Below are 22,447 nucleotides of genomic sequence, written 5' to 3'. Positions count from 1 at the left end.
ACATAAATTTAATTCACAACATCCAGTTTATTTATTTTCCATGTTTCAAAATCTCAGAAGTCCTAGAGTTCCACATTTTCTAACTGCAAATTTGCTTTGAAAGGAAGAACATTTCTTCACATATCTCAACATGTTTAAAACCATTCCAGCATCAAAATATTCAGACTAACAATTTTCCACACCCCAGCAATTCTCACTTCCTATAATTTCATATTTTCAGTACTTTTTCCATACTTTTTTTTACTTTTCCCATACTACCTTATTTTCCGTACTTTTGCCGTAATTCCATATTTTCTGTACTGTAATCCTAATTCAGTATTTTCCAAATTTTTCATGTAATTGTAAGATTTTCCGTACTTTCCCATGATTTCGTATTTTCCGTACTTTTACTGTGATTCTATAGTTTCCTTATTTTCCGTACTTTAAAGTAATCCCATATTTTCCGCACTTTTCACGCAATCCCATAGTTTTCAAACTTTTTTTGTGAAATCAAATATTTCCCGTACTTTTCCCATAATTTCATCCATCCATCCATTTTCTACCGCTTATTCCCTTTGGGGTCGCTGGAGCCTATCTCAGCTACAATCGGGCGGAAGGCGGGGTACACCCTGGACAAGTCGCCACCTCATCGCAGGGCCAACACAGATAGACAGACAACATTCACACTCACATTCACACACTAGGGCCAATTTAGTGTTGCCAATCAACTTATCCCCAGGTGCATGTCTTTGGAGGTGGGAGGAAGCCGGAGTACCCGGAGGGAACCCACGCAGTCACGGGGAGGACATGCAAACTCCACACAGAAAGATCCCGAGCCCGGGATTGAACCCAAGACTACTCAGGACCTTCATATTGTGAGGCAGATGCACTAACCCCTCTTCCACCGTGCTGCCCCATAATTTCATATTTCCTGTAATTCCATATTTTCCCAATTTTTTCGGTAATACCATCTAATCTCTACTTTTACCGCAATTCCATATTTTCCGTACTTTTTACATATTTCCAATCTTTCTGTAATTCCATGTTTTCCTTATTTTTTTCTCTATTTCCATACTTTTTGTAGTTTTCCTGTTATTCCATATAGTCTTTACTTCTTTTTTTTGATTCCCTACTTTCCGTACTTTCCCATGATTCCATATTTTTTGTACAGCATTTAAATTGAGCTCAATTCCTTCACAGATTGCCTTTGCCTATTAGGATCCTTTTTTAAATTAAATATTTAACCTGTTTCTATTTCTGTGTGACCCCAGTTCTCTTAAATAATGATTAATGTTCAATTTTATTATATTTCCTGGGATAAAAATGGGCGGTTGGCCGCACTTTGGCCCGGCCTCTGCAGTATCTACCAAGTCCTGTCGCCCTACATTCAATCCCCCTTGGACAAACATGGCCATGCATGACAGGCAATCTTCATGAGTCTTGTCCCTGAGTCTCTGCTGTCTTTCGTACAAAAGCAGATTAGTTGTCTCAGAAGCATCCTTGTTTCTCCTCAGATTATTTCAAAGGCTTTTCTGCTTGATCTTTCAAAGTAAAAATTTGTGCTATAATGTCATGGAATGTGGAAAACGCGAAGGCTTTTTTCTGGCGATTAAAGAGTCTAATGTGGCGAAAGGAAGACCTGAGACACGAAGGGAGTAGACCGCCTGTGGTAAAAGCCATAAAAGGTAGGAAGACAGGATGTCTCTGAAAGCACCGGAGCATGAAAACCCTGCCAGGAGGCTTCGGCACCCTTTTTCCATTTTTTCTTTTTTTGTTTGTCTCCCACCTGTGCAGGAAAGCTGGTGATTGCTGACACCAACCGGCCCATTCTTCTTCGGACAAAACACATTCTTATTGGGAACAAAGGAGAACTGCACATTGGAAGTCCAGAATGTCCTTTCAAGGGCAACCTGACCATTTCTCTGTTTGGAAGGTAAATCTCATTAAAACAATGAAATCCAATATTTTTTTAAATGTTACCAAAGTGCGTTATGCATTGAATTTGTTTTAGGAATGTAAGGCAACACAATTCACCACAATCAACATCTAAACCCAATGTCGCCGCCCCATACACACACACCTGATATGTTTTTGTGCACTAAAAAGCTCATTATTGCATAGATTTGGTAGACACTAGCTTTTTAAAACTCATAAAATAATTAAGTTTTTGACTTTTTAAAGATTGGATTACCATTTTTGTACAAAAAAGTGCCAACAAATTCAATATAAAGTGGCCAGAATATACATTTGAATAATCATAAAATCATATAACCTTGATTATAAATCTGTCAAGTTTCACTTTTTCCCTTTTCAGTAGAGATTGTAAGATTCTAATCATATATAAATATATATATATATATATATATATATATATATATATATACACACATATATATGTATATACACATATATATGTGTATTTATATAATATGTTTATATATATATATATATATGTGTGTGTGTGTGTGTATATATATATATGTGTGTGTATGTATGTATATATATATATATATATATATATATATATATATATATATATAAATGTGTATGTATATATATATATATATATATGTATATATATATATATATATATATATATATATATATATACACAGTATGTATATATATATTACACCGTATATGTGTAATAATCATTATGATTATATGATTACATTATTTTAACACATCTACTCCCTGTCTTGACACATCTATTTCTAATTTTATTCAAGGATCTTTGAACACACCACCGTTTTGGGCAATGAGATGTAAAACTCAAACTTGTACATAACTTTCTCCTATGCTGCCACAGGTAGATTTTAGATAGTTTTACCTTTCTTCTATCACCTCCTACTTGTTTGGAAATGTTGGTTCTGTGTGTGAATGCTTAAGGGTGTTTTTTGTTGACGTGATGATGTCTATGTTGAGTGAAGTGTTTGATTGTAGGTTTGTCACTATCCACGTGGATATATTGATTATCATATCCACTTTGCGTTTTTGATAGGGAGGTGTATGTAGTTAGACATTCTTCATTTGATTCAAGCAACCTTATTTTTGAACTTCCAAAGCTATAGTCATATTTCATCTTAACATTTCTAAAGTTGTTCTTCAGACTTTGCAGAAGCTCAGGGCCCCAATGTGCTTGGGTCCCTGGTACAACATCCCCACTTACATTTCAACGCCTCTGCTCAAAGTACCTACTTTTTGCAACTTTATTGTGTTTTTATTTGTTAATAAATGTTAATCGTAAAATCTAAACAAATAAGTAACATCACATGACACAAAGCTGATAATAAATGTGCTGTCTAGTTATTACATTGTATCTTATAAATGATAAATGGGTTATACTTAAGGTACTCAAAGCGCTTTGACAGTATTTCCACATTCACCCATTCACACACACATTCACACACTGATGGCGGGAGCTGCCATGCAAGGCGCTAACCAGCAGCCATCAGGAGCAAGGGGTGAAGTGTCTTGCCCAAGGACACAACGGCCATGACTAGGATGGTAGAAGGTGGGGATTGAACCCCAGTAACCAGCAACCCTCCGATTGCTGGCACGGCCACTCTACCAACTTCGCCATGCTGTCGATTAATTATACTTCTGAGTCTCATTTGCAAGTGTTATATTGTAGACTTTGTATTCAGTTGCAATTCCATGATATTAGATAGTAGTAGTGTATAGGTGTGTAAGTGTGTTGCTGTAGTCAGGACGTAGCCCTTGTAACAACTAAATGTGCCAGTCTTATCTTTTGTTGAGTCCGACAAAAGTGTTTATACTTTAAGTATTGTACTTATTATACACCAGCTGTTTGTAGTGTGCATCTTAGTTGTAGTTCTACTACCAAACTTGGAGATGCTGAAATTTCCACCTAAAATCACTAATGCTAATCAGTGGCTTGTATATGACATATTCAATGTTAATTAGCATTGAGCTAGCGCAGACGGAAATCATTCAATACCTATAAAAGTACCAAATCTTAGCTGTAGTATGTGTTAGCTTCATCACTATTGGTCTCGCGTTTGTGCAAAAGAGGATTTGTAGCTATGTCATAATGACAAACAAACGGAGAAGTAGGCGGGGCAACGGGAAAAGGACCTGTAAAATACCTTCAAAGCTTTGGTATAGAACCAAGTATCTTTTTTTTTTTAACCGTACACTTCTCAGCCATTCTTTCATCCCCCTTTCCTCAACCAACAAAATGCACACATTTACATTTTGCACAATTGGAGGAAAATCCTGTAAACAAACTGCTATAAACTTAAAAATCCTTTATTATCCCCAACTCTCTTTATGTCTCTAGAGTAGACAGTCACAAGTGTGTGCAAGCAATTGCTAGTTTTAGTTATGTTGACAGCCGCTGATGTCAGCGTGCCAATAGAAGGATGTAGATTTAATAGGGTTCCACTGTACTACACTGTCTACTTCCTCTGTCATTTCTAAAGACGTCTGCACACTGCTGTTCTCAGGTTAGACGACAGTGATCAGGAGCACAGCTACTTTGGCCGCAAATACATTGGCGTGGGTACCGGTGGGACTTTGGAGATCCACGGGGCGAAGAAGCTGTCGTGGACCTTCCTCAACAAAACCCTCCACCCTGGAGAAAGCAAGCAGAATAAGTACCTGTTCGAGAGGAGCTGGGGAAACCGAGGCATTATCGTCCATGTCATTGAACCCAAGACCGGAGAGGTACTGAGAAATGACAGGTGAGAGCGGACGCAAGTGATTCTTATTTACAGAAATGATCAAAATGTCTGAGCGCTGTATTAAAGGAGACAAATATTTATTCATAATAATATTCATTTGCACAATTCAATGTAATTCTTTTCACAGTATGTTGCCAATTTTTACCTGCCAATATTTCACCAGGTGACCACTGGAGAGAAATGTTATCTTAACAACAATAGGGTCCTTTTGTTCAGAGGTTCTTAACCTTTTTGACCTGAAGGCCCATTTTCGGCCACTCAAATATTAACACTGAATTAGTTGTATGACTTTTTATTAGGGATGTCCAATAATGGCTTTTTGCCGATATCCGATATTCCGATATTGTCCAACTCTTTAATTACCGATACCGATATCAACCGATACCGATATCAACCGGTATATACAGTCGTGGAATTAACACATTATTATGCCTAATTTGGACAACCAGGTATGGTGAAGATAAAGTACTTTTAAAAATAAATAAATAAATAAAATAAGATAAATAAATTAAAAACATTTTCTTGAATAAAAAAGAAAGTAAAACAATATATAAACAGTTACATTGAAACTAGTAATTAATGAAAATTAGTAAAATTAACTGTTAAAGGTTGGTACTATTAGTGGACTAGCAGCACGCACAATCATGTGTGCTTACGGACTGTATCCCTTGCAGACTGTATTGATATATATTGATATATTATGTAGAAACCAGAATATTAATAACAGAAAGAAACAACCCTTTTGTGTGAATGAGTGTAAATGGGGGAGGAATGTTTTTTGGGTTGGTGCACTAATTGTAAGTGTATCTTATGTTTTTTATGTTGATTTAATAAAAATTTTTTAAAAAAAACAAAAAACGATGCCGATAATAAAAAAAACGATACCGATAATTTCCGATATTACATTTTAACGCATTTATCTCTACTTTTTATTTTAGTCATATTCAATAATTATATCAACCTACTTACAATTCAATATGTCAAGACTCTGTCAAAATATATGAAACCATTTGTCAATCACAAAGATAATTATTTATTTACGAAATAATGCCGAAAAAGATTTAGGTCAGGTTTATTACAAAAAAAAATAAATAAAATAAAATTGCAACGCAAAAGAAGGGACTCATAAAAAACTGATGAAAAATAAATTCACATACAATTATCACAATTAATAATCAAGTTTTTTAAGTATAAAAAACCTCCTCTGTGACTTTTGTTCCAGGCTTCTTCTGATTGTCCAAGATTCTCATACGTCACTAAGTCAACTTACTGACACATAACTGCCACAAGTGGTGGAAAAATGTATTACAACTGAGTACTGCTGCAGCCTATACAGTCACTTCACAATCCGTACCAGAAGACATGATCAGTCCACGCAGGCGTACAGATTACGTCACTTTCTTTCTAGCAATTTTCTTTTTTTTTAATAAATGTTTTTATTAAATTTGACAGGTATTACAATATACAATAGAACAGTAGTCACATTTTCCCCTTTTTTTCCCACCCACTTCCAAGAACAACAACCCGACACATACCCCATACACACATAGCCCCCACCCCCCCCAGGTCCTACATATAGTAAGTTAAAGGTACAGTCACAAATGGAAAATAATTAGTACATCACTTTCTTCTCAACATAGGCAGATAGTAAATATACACCCAGAATAAATATAAATAAAACAAAAAAAAAAAACTACCAAAAAGGAAGCTGGTTTATGAAAGGTGAACTTTTCATGTGTCCTGTAGCGTCTTTAATTTAGCTATGTAGTCAACCACACAGCCCCAAACAGAATAAAACTTCCCAGGTGCCCCCCTAAGATTGAACTTTATTTTCTCCAGATCTAAATACATCATAAGGTCTTTAAGCCATAAGTAGGCTTTGGGGCAGACTGGTGACTTCCACTCCAGCAAAATTCTCCTACGTGCTAATAAGGATGCAAAGGCGATACTATCCTTACATTTTCTCCTTATTTGGGGATCTGATACCGTCCCAAAAATAGCCATTTCTGCACATGGTGTCAGATTTAAATCCAATGCCTTAGCAAGGTGTTTGAAAATAGTTGTCCAATAATCCAGCAAATGGGGACAAGACCAAAACATGTGCGTCATATTTGCAGGTGACATGTAACATCTGTTACAAGTATCCGAGATATTGGGGTATATTTTGGAGAGTTTGGAATTAGTAAAATAAATACGATGAACAACCTTAAATTGTATTAAATTAAGCCTTGAACAGGATGTACTGTTATTAATTTGGGTCAAGGCAGAATCCCAATCTCCATCATCTATAGATCTGCCAAGCTGTTCTTCCCAACTCCCTCTGATTTTATCAAGAGACGTTTTACCAAACTGGGATATTAAGATGTAGATTTTGGAGATTAGGCCTTTCTGATTTGTGGGAATATCTAAAATTGAGTCAATTAGCGAATTAGGTGGAGTATTAGGGAAAGAGAAACTATTTAATTTAACAAAATTACGAACCTGAAAGTATCGAAATAGGTGATATTTTGGTAGGTCAAATTTTTCACACAGTTCACTGAAACTAGCGAAGACATCACCAATATATAAGTCCTTTAGCCTGCTAAGGCTTGACTGCTTCCATAGAGAAAACGCTACATCTGTGTTGGGAGGGAGGAAGAGGTGGTTATTATGAATGGGGCTGTGGTTGGATAAGCCCTGCAGGCCGAAAGTATTTCTAAATTGAGACCAGATTCTAAGGGTAGAAATGACAATTGGACTACAAGTAAATTGGGATGGTCGATAAGGTAATTTTGATGTAAGCAGATCCAGGAGAGAGGTAGAACAGGAACTAGCTTCAGACTTGCACCAGATTAATTCAGGTTATTGGATCCAGAGAGTCACTTTGTGTATGTTAGCTGCCCAATAGTAGTATTTTAGATTAGGGAGTGATAAACCACCCACGGACCTATGCCTTTGCAGGAACTCTCTCCTAATCCTGGGATTCTTGCCTTTCCATATAAAAGATGAAATTAGTTTGTTTATTATGCAAAAAAAGGAATTGGGTAAAAAGATAGGCAAACATTGAAACAGGTACAAAAATCGAGGAAGCACATTCATTTTGATGCAGTTTACCCTGCCAGCTATAGTTATGTGTAAATCATTCCACCTTTCCAAATCTAATTTAAGTTTGTCGATTAGAGGTGGAAAATTGTCCTTGTAGAGAGCTGGTAGCTTACGACAAATATGTACACCTAAGTATTTGAAGCTGTTCCTGGACATCTTAAATGGGAAATATCCATCAGGGATCTCAAGGGCCAAATTATTCACAGGGAAGCATTCACTCTTAGCGAAATTCAGTTTATAGCCAGAGAATGATCCAAAATTGTTTAGCAATTCAATAATCTTTGGAATGGTAGAGATTGGATCAGATATAAACAATAGTAAATCATCAGCGTATAGAGAATGTATGTGTTCTAGACCGCATCTATAGATTCCTTTACTGATACCAGCCGATTTAAGGGCAATGGACAAGGGTTCGATTGCAGTAACGAATAACAATGGGCTTAGAGGGCACCCCTGGCGTGTACCTCTGCCAAGTGTGAAAAATTGGGATAACATCCCATTTGTGCTTACAGCAGCCCTAGGAGAAGAGTATAGAAGTGCTATCCAAGATATATATTTGGACCCAATGTTGAACCTCTTTAAGACCTCCAATAAATATCCCCACTCCACCCTGTCGAAAGCTTTCTCCGCATCTAAAGAGACCACCACTTCTGGCGTCTCCTCGGATGCTGGAGAAAAAATAATGTTAAGAAGGCAACGAATGTTGGAAAAAGAGTGCCGGTTTTTCATAAACCCAGTTTGGTCAGGTGACATGATGTTTGGTAAAATTGATTCAAGGCGAAGGGCCAGTGCTTTAGCTAAAATCTTATAGTCAGCGTTTAAGAGAGAGATGGGACGATAAGAACTACAATCGGAATCTACTTTGCCCGGTTTTAGTAATAAAGTTATTGACGCTTCGGTGAGAGTTCGAGGCAGGGTACCCCGGTCCAGAGAGTCATTGTACATATTTAAAAGGAGAGGAGTCAGTTTATCTGAAAATTTTTTATAGAACTCTATAGGATAGCCATCTGGGCCAGGGGCCTTGCCGCTCTGCATTAGTTTAATTGAATCTACAATTTCCCGGATTACTAAAGGTTGATCCAAAGCGCTCTCTTGAGTAGTAGTTATGGATGGGAATTTCAAGTTATCCAGGAAACTCATCATGATTGTTTTATCAGCAGCGCATTGTGAAGTATATAGTTCAGAGTAGAATGATTTGAAGGTGTCATTAATGACTGAAGGAATGACTGTAAGATCATCTGTGGGGGTTCTAATTTGTCGAATTTGCCGAGATGCTGACTGACTTTTAATTTGGCGTGATAGATGGCGCCCTGCCTTCTCACCGTGCTCGTACAGGAAGCCACGCGATCGTAAGAGTAATTTTTCAGTTTCTTGTGTTGACAATAAATTATAGTTCATTTGCAGATGTTGTCTATCTTTAACCAGTTCAGGGTGTGGAGATACTGATAGCTGTCTGTCCAATTCTGTTATACTTTCCATGAGCTGTTCCTGTTTTTGTCTTCTCGATTTGTTTTGTCTTGCTGAATAAGAAATAATCTCTCCCTGGACTACCACCTTTAATGTCTCCCAGAGTAAAGACGGGGATATGGGAGTAGAGTTGTTGGTGACAAGAAAATCATCTATCACTTTGGAAATTGTTTTGCAGAATCCGTCATCATTGAGTAGTATGCAATTAAACCTCCATGGAGTCTGCGTTTTTTTTAAGAGTGTAAACGAAAGATCAAGTAACAATGGAGCATGGTCAGATATCACTATTGTTGAATATTCTACATTGTCGACAGCCGGAAGGAGATTATCATCTATGAAAAAATAGTCAATCCTTGAAAAAGTTTTATGAACCTGGGAGTAAAAAGAGAATTGTTTTTTATCTGGGTAAAGAAAACGCCACGGGTCCACACCTCCTATTTGACCCATGAGTTTTGAAATTGTTTTGGCCATTTTTAATGGGGGGCCCTGCCTTGGACTAGATTTGTCTAGCAACGGGTCTATTGCACAGTTCAGGTCCCCCCCCAATATTAAACGATGGGAACTGAGGTCTGGCAAAAATGAAAACACTTTCCTAATAAATGCTTCATCATCCCAATTGGGTGCATAAAGGTTGGCCAGGACAACAGACATATTATTAAGAGAACCTGAGACTATTACAAAACGACCTTGATGGTCAGTTATGACATTTGTTGGGCTAAATTGGGTTCTTTTGTGTATTAAAATAGCTGTACCTCTTGCTTTACTGCTAAAATTTGAGTGAAAAGATTGTCCAACCCATGCGGCCTTTAATCTATGGTGATCCTTAGTGGTCAGATGAGTCTCTTGTAGGAAAGCAATTTCAGTTTTAAGGTGTTTTAAATGGTAAAATACTCTACCTCTTTTGACTGGGCCGTTGATCCCTTTAACGTTCCAAGAAACAAATCTCAAGCAAGATAACCCTTTTTTGTTTGTATTAGCCATAATCACATTTGTAAAAAATATGGTGAGATGACACAATGCCTTGTAGAAGGAAGTGGTATTAACATACAGACAGGACTGAAAGAAAAAACAAATTTGTAGGACCTAACACACAAAAACCCCAAAACAAAACCCATAGAAACGAGGAACAAATAAACCCTCCTAAACCACCCTAAGCTTGTCCTAAGAACTAGAACTAGCAGCGGGACTCCATAAACTCTATTACTTCCGTACGACATTAATCCGTGAACTAATATCACCGAGCGGATAGGGCTCCTTTATCTGCAAATGTGTCTATAATGTACAGTGGGTGCCACTTAAATAGAAATAAGCACCATATTGGCAACAGAATTATATATAGAAAATAATAATGGGGAAAAAATAAATAAATAAATGATGATAATAATAATAATAATAATAATAATAACACAAGTGACCCCTGGTAAGTGTCAGTTTCAAACTGGAAAAATGAGAGAAAGTAGAGAAATAAAAATATCAATTTACAATATTTAAGTAAGTCATAACTTTTAAGAAATAGGGAAAGAAGGAAAAACAAAAAAAAAAGGGAAAAAAAAAAAAAAAAAAAAAAGAAGGAAAGAGGAGAAAAAAAAGGAAAGAAAAAAGGTTGCAGTGCAGAAATTGACCAACAGTTATAACCATACCTCAAATAAGTTGCACAACAGGATGATTAGTTGCCTGCAAGCCTGGATAAACAATGTCCATTGTTTTTCTGACGCACCCGTTAATGTCCTCTTCAACGTATTTTTGGCCTGAAACGTCTTCCATACAAAGTCATCTTCCACTAACCTGTGGGAGCGATGCGTTCGTCGTAGAAGTCCTGGGCTTTTTGTGGAGAATCAAAGTACAAGTTTTCATTTCTGAAGGAGACCTGGAGACGGGCAGGGTGTAGCAAGCGGAATTTAATTCCTCTCAGGTAGAGCGCATTTTTGATGGGGTTGAAAGCAGCTCGTTTCTTGGCCAAAGCAGGGCTGATGTCCGGGTAAACTCTCAGCTCGGTGCCGCGGTAATCCAATTTATGTTGTCTGGCCCATCTGAGTACTTTTTCTTTCTCTTGGAAACGGAGGAATTTAACGATGAAAATCCGCGGTTTTCCGGCGCCAGCATCTAGTGGTCTGGGACCGAGGGAGCGGTGAGCTCTCTCTATCTCCGGTGGGCTGGTGAAAACATCACGACCCGTTATCGCCATTAGTAAGTCCGACGCAAATTTGGTCGGATCTTGTTCTTTCTCGCTTCCCTTTGGGATGTTGATAATCCTCAAATTAGAGCGGCGGGACCGATTCTCGAGGTCGTCCACTCGTTCCAGGAGCACCGTAGTTTGGGACTGTAAAGACTCCACAGCGGCTTCCATCTCGGTGAGTTTTTCAAAGTTTTCACCCACTGTGACTTCGGTTTTAGTCAGACGGCTGTTAAATGACGTCACCTGTTGTCCTAATAAATCGACTGACAGCTTCAGGGACTCAGTCGATTGTTGAATCAGAAAAGCCATGTCCGCCTTGAAGCTATCTCGCTGTTTATTGAGGAGAGCCTCAATGTCGTTCTTGGTGACTGGGTCAGATTGACCCTCAAGTTCGGCTCTCTTGTCTTCAGACCCTGAAGCTGCGGCCGCCATGTTAGCTAACTTAGCTGAGACGCTCGCTGCTCGAGTTGTTGTTGTTGTCGGTTTTGTCTTCGAGTTGCTCATTATGTCACAATAACCACACTATTTCGCACAAAAATAAGGGATGCGTCAGCCAGAAAAAAACACCGTAAAGTAGTTAGACTTTAAAGAGTAAATGAAATGTTTGACCGGAGCCCTCCTCTCGCACGTCCGCCCTCTACCTCATCAAACCGGAAGCCTCTTTCTAGCAATTTTCTACGACGGAGCTCCTGGGACATCACGTGCTGTGATATTTGAATGATTTGTATAAAAATAATAGCTTACACAAGGGGTTCTTAACCTTTTTGATCTAAGGGGACAACCTTTTCACTATAGAGGGCCTGGTGCCCACTCAAATATTAACACTGAAGTAGTAATTGTACCCTTGATTTTATAGTATTTAATAATTATATCTGACTTACTTACAGTTTACAGTCTTGTCAAATGACATGAAAGCATGTATTAATCAGAAAGATGATCTATTTTACACATTAACCTTGGGCAACCATGGCAAACGTCAGGCTGATTAGAAAAATAAGTACTAACCAAATATACTTCAGACAGGGTTGTCCCAATACCAATAATTTGGTACCGGTACCAAAATGTTTATCGATACTTTTCTATACTTTTCAAAATAAAGGGAACTACCAAAAATATCAATATTGGCTTTATTTTACATGAAAATCTTATAATACAATAAACATGTGTTTAGTATTGCATTTAAAGAACAATTTTAGAAGGTTAAAATATAAATTATAGAGCATTAAACACATTGGACTTTTCTTGTTGCACTCAACGAACAATTTACAATTTTCCATATTACATATAGTCTGCCATAATCAAGGATTGGGTTAGAATATAATAAAACACTTTATTTACATTATATTAAATGCTTCATGATTTATGGTTGCCACTCCTGGTCTGTGCTTTAAGAAAAACTATGGAGAAATGTACACAGATAAGCCATGTAGCAGGTAAAACACACATCTGTTAAATATAAAACACAAATTGTAGCAATTTGTTACAAAATGTAGTCATTTCACTTGCATTAGTTGACTGCGAATTTGGCAGTTTTAACTCCACTAATATTTGGCATCAAGCCAAGCAGCTGTGTGCGTGTCTACGTATCTACATGTTATGTATCTACATGTCATGTATCTACATGCACACAACAGGGGCGCTGGTTAACTTATGAGAGTAGTCCATGTGTGTTTAAGAGAATGTCATCGTCTTGGCTGAGTGACATCAGTGAGTGAGTGGGCAAGCGCAGAGAGAGAGAGCTGTAGAGCTGCACTGCGCAGTAGAGTGATGAACGGGTCTGGTTGTGTCCTGCAAAACTAACAATAAAGCAACCAGATTGTCACAAATCGGCGGCCTCGTCATTCTGACCTGAAAGCGGAGCTTAGCAGACCCATTGACGGGTAAAGTGAAGTGTGTTCACCCGACAAAAACATCGACCCGGAAAGGAACGTCTGCCCTGTGCTCCTTGACGACGGTCTGCACCGGAGCAGAACAGCAGGGCAGGTGTAACAACTACATTATTACCTGTCACTATTTAAACTCCTTGTGCAGATCTGAATGCTTGTTATTTCATTTTTTACCCAAGTTTGAAGCAAAGGTGATAATACAACACTTGAAGCGCGTTGCTGCCTTGTTTAAAGCATCACCTTTACTGTTAGTTTTGAAGCCTGAATCATATTGCGCTTCACGCACCCTTAAACCAGTAGAATTGTCCTTTTTTGCCATTCTTCCTCTCCAAGATGTTATTGCTTCTATGCACTTTTTGTGTGCGTTTTGACACACTCAACATCATGTGCCTCTGCTCTGTCACCGCCACACAGCGGCATTCAGATGAAACAACGGTACTTGTACTTTTCAAAGTGTTATGGTTACGGTTAACCCGAACACATACACACACACACACACACACACACACACACACACACACACACACACACACACACATATATATATATATATATATATATATATATATATATATATATATATATATATATATATATATATATATATATATATATATATATATATATATATATATATATTGAGTGTATTTAAGCTTTTTTTTTTTTACATAATTTGTCATTTAATGTATTAGGCCTTCATTTATTCATCAATAAGGAATTAAATTAAACCTTTTTTTGTGTAGTTTGTATATTATATGATATATTGTGTATATTAAAATGTCCAGAATTTAGAGACACTGTTTATTTAATAGCACTCAAGAAATCATTAAGGCTAATATGTTTTTTAAATAAAACAATTACAAGGTTTTAGTTAAATTTAAATGTATATATATTTTTCAGAAAAAACTGCTTTCTTTCTTTGCTGTCTGAACGTCAGCCAAAAGCAGTTGGTTAAGAACACAATCTTTATATTTTTCATGTTAGTTTCCGTGCAAGACGGCAACTAACAAGCATCTATTTTTATCAAGTTGGTTCTGCCTTCAAACTGACCCCTGCTCTTGACGGAAATTGTGGGATATTAATGGACTGTGTGCTGCGGATACATTAAAATGTTCATGAAATGAAATAGACAGTACCAGCATGACACGATTTATAAATGTTGCCTGGTTTGCTAATATCTAATGTCAAAATGATATTTATACCTAAAGTAATCTTTCTTTCATTATTCACAGGTTTGACACATACCGCAGCAAGGAGGAGAGCCATCGGCTTGCAAAGTATGTCAATGATGTGGAGGTGGGCCTTATAGTTGCCATGGTGGTCAGTGATGAGGGCTCGAACAACTTGGAGGACTCCGCCAAAAAGAGCATCTCCAGACTTGGCAGCCAGCATGTCGTCACTTTAGGATTTAGGTGAGCTCATGAGATAACAAATTGTTTCAAGATATATCATTATATTAATGGACCGGTTACATAATGGTTCATGAAGTGGAGTCTTTCTCTGTTATAAATTGTCTTATTTTCTTGCTTTTTCTTACTTTTTACCTTTACTTTTATATTTCCGCTAAAAACAGTTTATCTTGTTTTGCTTCTTATAAGTTATGTTTCTATCCACCTAATATAGATGACAGAACATCAATATAGCTTATAGAATGTCAATTTAAATGATACAACATCAAACAGATTATAGATAATACAGATGATGGTACATAAAATAGACCATATACAGTGCATCTGGAAAGTATTCACAGCGCTTCACTTTGTCCACATTTGGTTATGTTACAGCCTTATTCCAAAATGGAATACATTATTTTTGGCCCCCAAATTCTAAATTAAATACCTCATAATGACAAGATGAAACAGTTTTTTGGGGGGAACATTTTGCAAATGTATTAAAAACTCACATGTACACACGTATTCACAGCCTTTGCCCAATGCTTTGTTGATGCACTTTTGGCAGCAATTACAGCCTCAAGTCTTTTTGAATACGATGCAAAAGGCTTGGCGCACCTATCTTTGGGCAGTTTTGCCCATTCCTCTTTGCAGCGCCCCTCAAGTTCCATCAGGTTGGATGCGAAGCGTCGGTCCACAGCCATTTTCAGATTTTTGCAGAGATGTTCAATCGGATTCAAGTATGGCCTCTGGCTGGGCCACTCAAGGACATTTACAGAGTTGTCCTGAAGTTATTCCTTTAATATCTTGCCTTTGTGCTTAGTATTGTTGTCCTGCTGAAAGGTGAACCGTCGCCCCAGTTTGAGTTAAAGAGCGCTCTGGAGTAGGTTTTCATCCAGGATGTCTCTGTACATTGTTGCATTCATATTTCCCTACCAGTCTCCCTGTTCCTGTCGCTAAAAAACATCCCCACAGCATGATGCTGCCACCACCATGCTTCACTGTAGGGATGGTATTGGCCTGGTGATGAGTGGTGCCTGGTTTCCTCCAAACACGACGCCTGGCATTCACGCCAAAGAGCTCAATCTATGTCTCATCAAACTAGAGAATTGTGTTTCCAAAGATCTGAGAGTTTTTCAGGTGCATTTTGGCAAACATTTTACCAAGAAATGGTTTCTGTCTGGCCACTCTACCATATAGGCCTGATTAGTGGACTGCTACAATGATGGTTGTCCTTCTGAAAGGTCATCCTTTCTCCACAGAGGATTGCTGTAGCTCTGACAGAGTGACCATCGAGTTCTTGGTCACCTCCCTGACTAAGGCCCTTCTCTCAATTGCTCAGTTTAGACGGCCAGACAGGTCTTGGAAGAGTCCTGGTTGTTCTAAAATTCTTCCATTTAGGAATGATTGAGGCCACTGTGCTCACTGGCACCTTCAAGGCAGCAGATATTTTTCTGTAACCTGCCCCAGATTTGTGCCTCAAAACAATCCTATCTTGAAGGTCTACAGACAATTACTTTGACTTCATTCGACTTGGTTTGTGCTCTGCCATGCACTGTCAAGTGTGGGACCCTTCATATAGACAGCTCTGCGCCTTTCCAAATCATGTCCACTAAACAGAAATACTCCGATTAAGCTGTAGCAGGAACCTATCCCAGCTGACTTTGGGCCAGAGGCGGGGTACACCGAGACCGGTTGCCAGCCAATCGCAGGGCACAAATAGACGAACAACCATTCACATTTATACAGGGAGAACATTCAAACTCCATGCAGAGATGTCCAAACGGACACTTGAATTCAGACCTTCCAGATCATATGTCTTGGGCACTTGTTCTTAACTCGCCTGGAGGTCTCTTCAGCAATCTTCATGACAGCCATGATGACCAAAACACATGGACTTCCATCAAATAAATCGCATAAGGAGCTCATATCAGACAGTCAAGAGACTTTGTGAGGTCTTGTCCTGAGCATTTTCCCTTCATAGCAATAATTCCAGAATGTTAGAAGTTTTAGTCAGTCAGTTCCAACGATTTCTATAATTGATAATGCAGTCCAATGTTTTATTTGTCATAACGTCTCAATGTTTCGCTTTATATACATATTCTAAATAAGAGTTATTCCCATAAAAAGCACATTGTCTATTCACACGCAAACATAATCTGATTCATCTAACTCTATAATGGTTAAAGCCATTCAAAAAAATGTGATGGTGAATCTTTTGAATAAGAAATGGCATGATAGTAAAGTGAATTACTGCTGGGTATCATAATTGGATATCTTACAAGTAGATTGCAGCACTCATAGTGATGTCTTATGAAAAAGACAAGACCAAATTACATCTGTACTAGGGTTGCAATGTATACCGCTAATAATATGGTACTGCGGTAATAATGAATTAAAAAAGGTACTATACTGCCTTTGAAAAATACTGGTTCTTTTTTTTAATGCCGTAATGGTGGTGGCATTGAGCCGTGAGCATGTCGCGAGTCAACACACACACAACACTTCCAAGTGGAAACAGTGTGGCGAAGGAAGAGGAAGAATGTACTTGTTTTGGCTTTGAACCTAACGATGAAGTTGCAGCAATAAACACTGTGGTGGTGGTTTAAAACATAGCTACTTAGTAGCTAGCTAGCAGCTAAGGTACGTCCACAGTGTTTTAGCTACTTCTAAATCACTTATTATTGCCTCCATGGCGAGAAAAAAAATGTTTATTTCAAGTATTATCCCTGCAGGACAAGGACTAGCTAAACACATACTTGCCAACCTTGAGACCTCCGAATTCGGGAGATGGGGGCGGGGGGGGATATATTTTCAAGTATTTCTCATATATATATATATATATATATATGTATATATATATATATATATATATATATAGATATATATATATATATATATATATATAGATAAATAATCCGTTCATGAATGAGTATATCCGTTCGGCCACCGTGTTCAATGGAGAAGTCTGATCTACAAAATGTGCAGGCAGCATACCCCTTCCCCTTCGAGCTGTCTTGATGAACTGAAATTATTTTTTCCAATCATTTTGGAACTTGCAAGCGTACTTCTTCTTCTTACTCGTCGTCGCCATGTCTCTTCTTCGTTCTTCTGCTTCGTCTCTGTTATGTTTTTGGACATTACTACTTGCCGTAGTTTTGAAGCAATGCATGATGGGAATCCGGATGTTGTGTGTCAGTGTATTAACGTGCCGGCTGGAATAAACACACGCTGAGAAATAGCTCTGTGCCTGCCTACTTTATGGGTTATAGATGAACCCATGGATAACGGAGACATATATAATAGTCTCTAGGGGTGTGGGAAAAAATCGATTCAAATTCAAATCGCGAGTCTCACGTTGTGCGATTCAGAATCGATTCTCTTTTTTTTTTAAATATATATTTTTGCATTTATTTAAAAAAAAAAATATATATATATATATATATATATATATATATATTTTTTTTTTAAATTAATCAATCCAACAAAACAATACACAGCAATACCATAACAATGCAATCCAATTCCAAAACCAAACCCGACCCAGCAACACTCAGAACTGCAATAAACAGAGCAATTGAGAGGAGACACAAACACGACACAGAACAAACCAAAAGTAGTGAGACAACAATGAATATTATCAACAACAGTATCATTATTAGTAACAATTTCAACATAGCAGTGATTAAAAATCCCTCATTGACATTATCATTAGACATTTATAAAAAAAATAAAAATAATTAACAATAGTGTCACAGTGGCTTACACTCGCATCGCATCTCAGAAGCTTGACAACACACTGTCCAATATCTTCACAAAGATAAAATAAGTCATATTTTTGGTTCATTTAATAGTTCAAACAAATTTACATTATTGCAATCAGTTGATAAAACATTGTCCTTTACAATTATAAAAGCTTTTTACAAAAATCTACTACTCTGCTTGCATGTCAGCAGACTGGGGTATATCCTGTTGAAATCCTATGTATTGAATGAATAGAGAATCGTTTTGAAACGGCAAAAAAATTGTTTTTGAATCGAGAATCGTGTTGAATTGAAAAAAAATTGATTTTGAATTGAATCGTGACCCCAAGAATCGATATTGAATCGAATCGTGGGACACACAAAGATTCACAGCCCTAATAGTCTCTTTTTCAGGTGAGAGAGGACGCTAAAGGCAGTGCCTTTGAGGCACGGCCCCAATATTGTTGCCCGGGTGGAAATCGGGAGAATGGTTGCCCGGGAGATTTTCGGGAGGGGCACTGAAATTTGGGAGTCTCCCGGGAAAATCGGGAGGGTTGGCAAGTATGGCTAAACATGCTTCACTACACACCATAGGAGGATACAATAGATAACCGCTAACAGTAAAGAAGCGCTCCTGGACGTAAACTAATAGGTCAATCTATACAAATATCGATTGTAACGATACAAAGTACAAGAGCTGTATATAGTCGATACTACAATTACTATCTTTCCATGCACTAAATTAGTCTGATTTCCCAAATAATTTGTTTTTTTTTGGATTATCACACTTATATGTGAAATCCTAGTGTCCATGCACACTCTCTAATGCGACTATTAGTCAGACACCATGTACTTCCTGTACACTGGGCGGTGGCGTTTATTTCCTTCTCGCGCGGATTAATGCATTGCTTCTCTGGTTGACCGATGACGTCACACCAAACAGGGCAACTAGCTCCTTACAAGTTGACAGCTGACAGCCTTGCTCTGTTGTACTTAATGTCTGCTGTAATATTGGAATAGATTACAAATACTACGTCTCTATTGGCTAGGCTCATGTTAAATGTAGACAGCATAAAAAAAGGATCTTGGATTGCGCTACGAACATGATGCTACTACTAATAATGTCTCGGAGTGAATACCGGCGGGATTTTTCGGACGGAGAATCATGGAAACAAAACTTTCGAATGTCTCGGAGTTCATTCATCGGACTTTGTGGATTAATGGAAATAATTTTAAATCAGTTTGGAGTGTACAAATGCAGCGTGAAGAGGTTTGTGTTCGCTTTATTCCTTGTCTTGTAATATACCTGCTTAATTTTCTTTCATTTCATTCGTATTTTCTTCGGGAGTCCGAATGAAGCCGGCATTCTCCATTTCCTTTGCTACCTTGAATACATCTCTGTTACCTTTTTTTCTCCCACTTCAAAATGTTATATTCTTTTAATTTGTGAAGCAAATAACCACTGTTCATTACAATTGTTGCTTATGTTTTTATTGGATGGTATCTGCTTTCGGGTTGTATCCCGCACGTTGGCGGACTGGCAGACTGCCGCATGCGCGTTACACACCCACTCGAGAGATCTGTTTTTTCAATCGTATAACCCCGGTGTGTTTGTTTGACTTTTCAAAAACCGAACACGATCAGATTAAGGTATTTCTATGGGCTGTAGGATGCTTATTTAGACCTGAACTATTTGCGAAATAGGACTAATTTAGAGCATGGACACGTACTGACTGAATACATCGATATTTTTTATTATCACAACATCTTTTGTGATTTTGTTAATGTGTATAAACTCAGGAAATACAATGCTGGACACAAGATAACTTTAATTATGACCAATGTATGACCCCATAACTACATGGTATTAGATCGATACCCAAGTTTGTAGAGTCACCCAAAATTTTTGTTAAGTATCCAAACAACAGAAGAATAAGTGCTTATTACATTTGAACAGAAGTGTGGATAGAACATGGTAAACGTAACCAGATATTACCAGTAAAGGAACAAGTACATTATTAATTTATCCATCCATTCATTTTCTTGCCTCTCATAATTTTGACAAAATACTACAATAGAAAATGACACAATATGTAACTGCTTATGCCAGCAGCCAAATTGGTACTCTCTGTAACCCGTTTGCTTCCTTGCTACCATCGGGGACAACACTAATCTGTATGCAAATACTGCATACTGCGTGGAATATTTGCCTAAAATGACACTAGTCAGTGGAATTAAATAGTTATTTTTTCATCTGTCTGCTAATCCACATACCGACCTACATACCTACCAACCAAAAGTCTGGTAGAGGTGGACCTAAAAAAAAAGGGAGATCACTTCCTGTCCCTTCTATACATTTTGACTGAACTGTGCAACGTTTAAGTGCATAATCTGCTGCCTGTGAGACCACAGGAACAAAAGGATGCTAAACCTTTGGATTTGTTTTTCTAGTTTGCACTCTGCTGTATGGCCGTGGCGTAATTAGATGGGAGTGATGGCAATGCGACAGAGGGGCTTTTGCCTAATGACTTTTGTCTCATTTTCTCCCAACCCTGCAGCCAAACAGGCACACACAGCTGCCGTGAGGAGATAGGCAGTGTAATTTGTGGCACCCCCACCGATAGTTTGGCAAGATGTTGTTCATGAGGCTTCGTGTTGTTTGCTCACGTACATTTACTGCAGCTGCGACAAGCGCCATGAGAAAACTAATAATAATTGTTGATAAAGTAATTTAACTTTTTTGAATTATTATTTAGTTAACTATGACAAATCATACATAAGGGTTTTGCCATTTTAGACACATCATGATTCAATTAAATGATGATTCATTGGGCTAAAATGTAATTATTAAACATTGATAAGAATTATTAAAATTATTTTTGCCATGCATAATTTCTTTTGAACAAATTTGTTTTTTCTTCTCACCATCCATTAAATAAAGTAAACAAATATCAGAGAAAAGGTTTCAAAACATTTTCCACATTATAAGTAATAATGAGTAATAATTCCTTATTACTCAGTGTAATATACAACGTGCCCTGAGAAATAAGATTTTTTTTAAACCAAAAAAAACAACTACTTAAGCAATTTCAATATCCATCCATTCGTCCATCCATTTTCTATCGCTTGTCCCTCTCGGGGGTTACGGGGCGGGGTACACCCTGGACAAGTCGTCACCTCATCGCAGGCAAGTTTAATACAAAACAAATTATTCAGAAATAAAAACATTCAAATTAAATCATTCACAAATAACCTATTTCAACTAAAATCATCAGCTTTGTGCACAATTTTTCAGTTTTAATACAGTACCTGTCAGTTATATGTCGTGTTGGAGATTGTGATTTCCAACTGTTTCCGAGCCCGGTGAATTTTTTCAAATTGAATATCAAATGAATCTGTTTAAAAAATATGAACACCACACAACATTTTATAGAGAATAATTATAGTTTTGCAGACATAAAACAGTATACAGCTGTCTATGGCGGCCACTCGCTGATAGTGGTCCCAAAAATGACCCCCGTGGAGAAAAGTAGTGTATTAAACATGGGCGTAGGTTGGTCAGGGGGCCCAGAATATATATTAGAGTTGTAACGATTAATCAATACATCAATTTATTTTCCTTAGATTCAACTACTTTGATCTGTGCTTGGCAAGTCTGCCTTCCGGAAGATACAGTAAGTATCGATTAAAGATCGTTTTAAGAAGGAATCGATCAATTTTATTGATACAGAAAAAAGGAAAACATTGGATTTAAGAAAGGCAGATTTAATATGAAGTTTAACACTTTTAATAATAATGACGTTAAACGATGTACAAATCTGTCTGCCCATCTGTGGCGTCATCAAAACAAAAATGGTGGATGTGTTGTAATGAAACAACTGAAATATGTAATGCATTACATTGTATCGTATGCATGTTCGAAATAAACTGAAACTGAAAAACTGAAACTGAATAGCTACAGTGGCTCGGAAAGGTTGCTAAAAAGTTACTGAATCGATTTCAGCTCACTCACTCG

At 37.5% G+C, this 22,447-nt stretch overlaps 1 protein-coding gene across 2 annotated transcripts in view; it reads left to right on the top strand.

Moving 5' to 3' along the window:
- The window catches only part of cemip (cell migration inducing hyaluronidase 1), a 344,459-nt gene that overhangs the window by 184,586 nt on the left and 137,426 nt on the right, over positions 1-22,447 (top strand). The window contains exons 5-7 of one of the 2 annotated variants that reach the window (XM_061963866.2): positions 1,774-1,912; positions 4,449-4,685; positions 14,531-14,710. In XM_061963866.2, coding sequence (XP_061819850.2) covers positions 1,774-1,912; positions 4,449-4,685; positions 14,531-14,710 — 556 coding nt within the window. Of the gene's footprint in view, positions 1-1,773; positions 1,913-4,448; positions 4,686-10,828; positions 11,588-14,530; positions 14,711-22,447 lie in introns of those variants that run through there. The other variant, XM_061963867.2, reaches the window with a different exon arrangement.

Source organism: Nerophis lumbriciformis, linkage group LG06 (genome assembly GCF_033978685.3).
Source record: "Nerophis lumbriciformis linkage group LG06, RoL_Nlum_v2.1, whole genome shotgun sequence".
Lineage (NCBI taxonomy): Eukaryota > Metazoa > Chordata > Actinopteri > Syngnathiformes > Syngnathidae > Nerophis > Nerophis lumbriciformis.
Note: the sequence above shows the minus strand (reverse complement) of the source record. Positions and strands in the feature narration are given on the sequence as shown.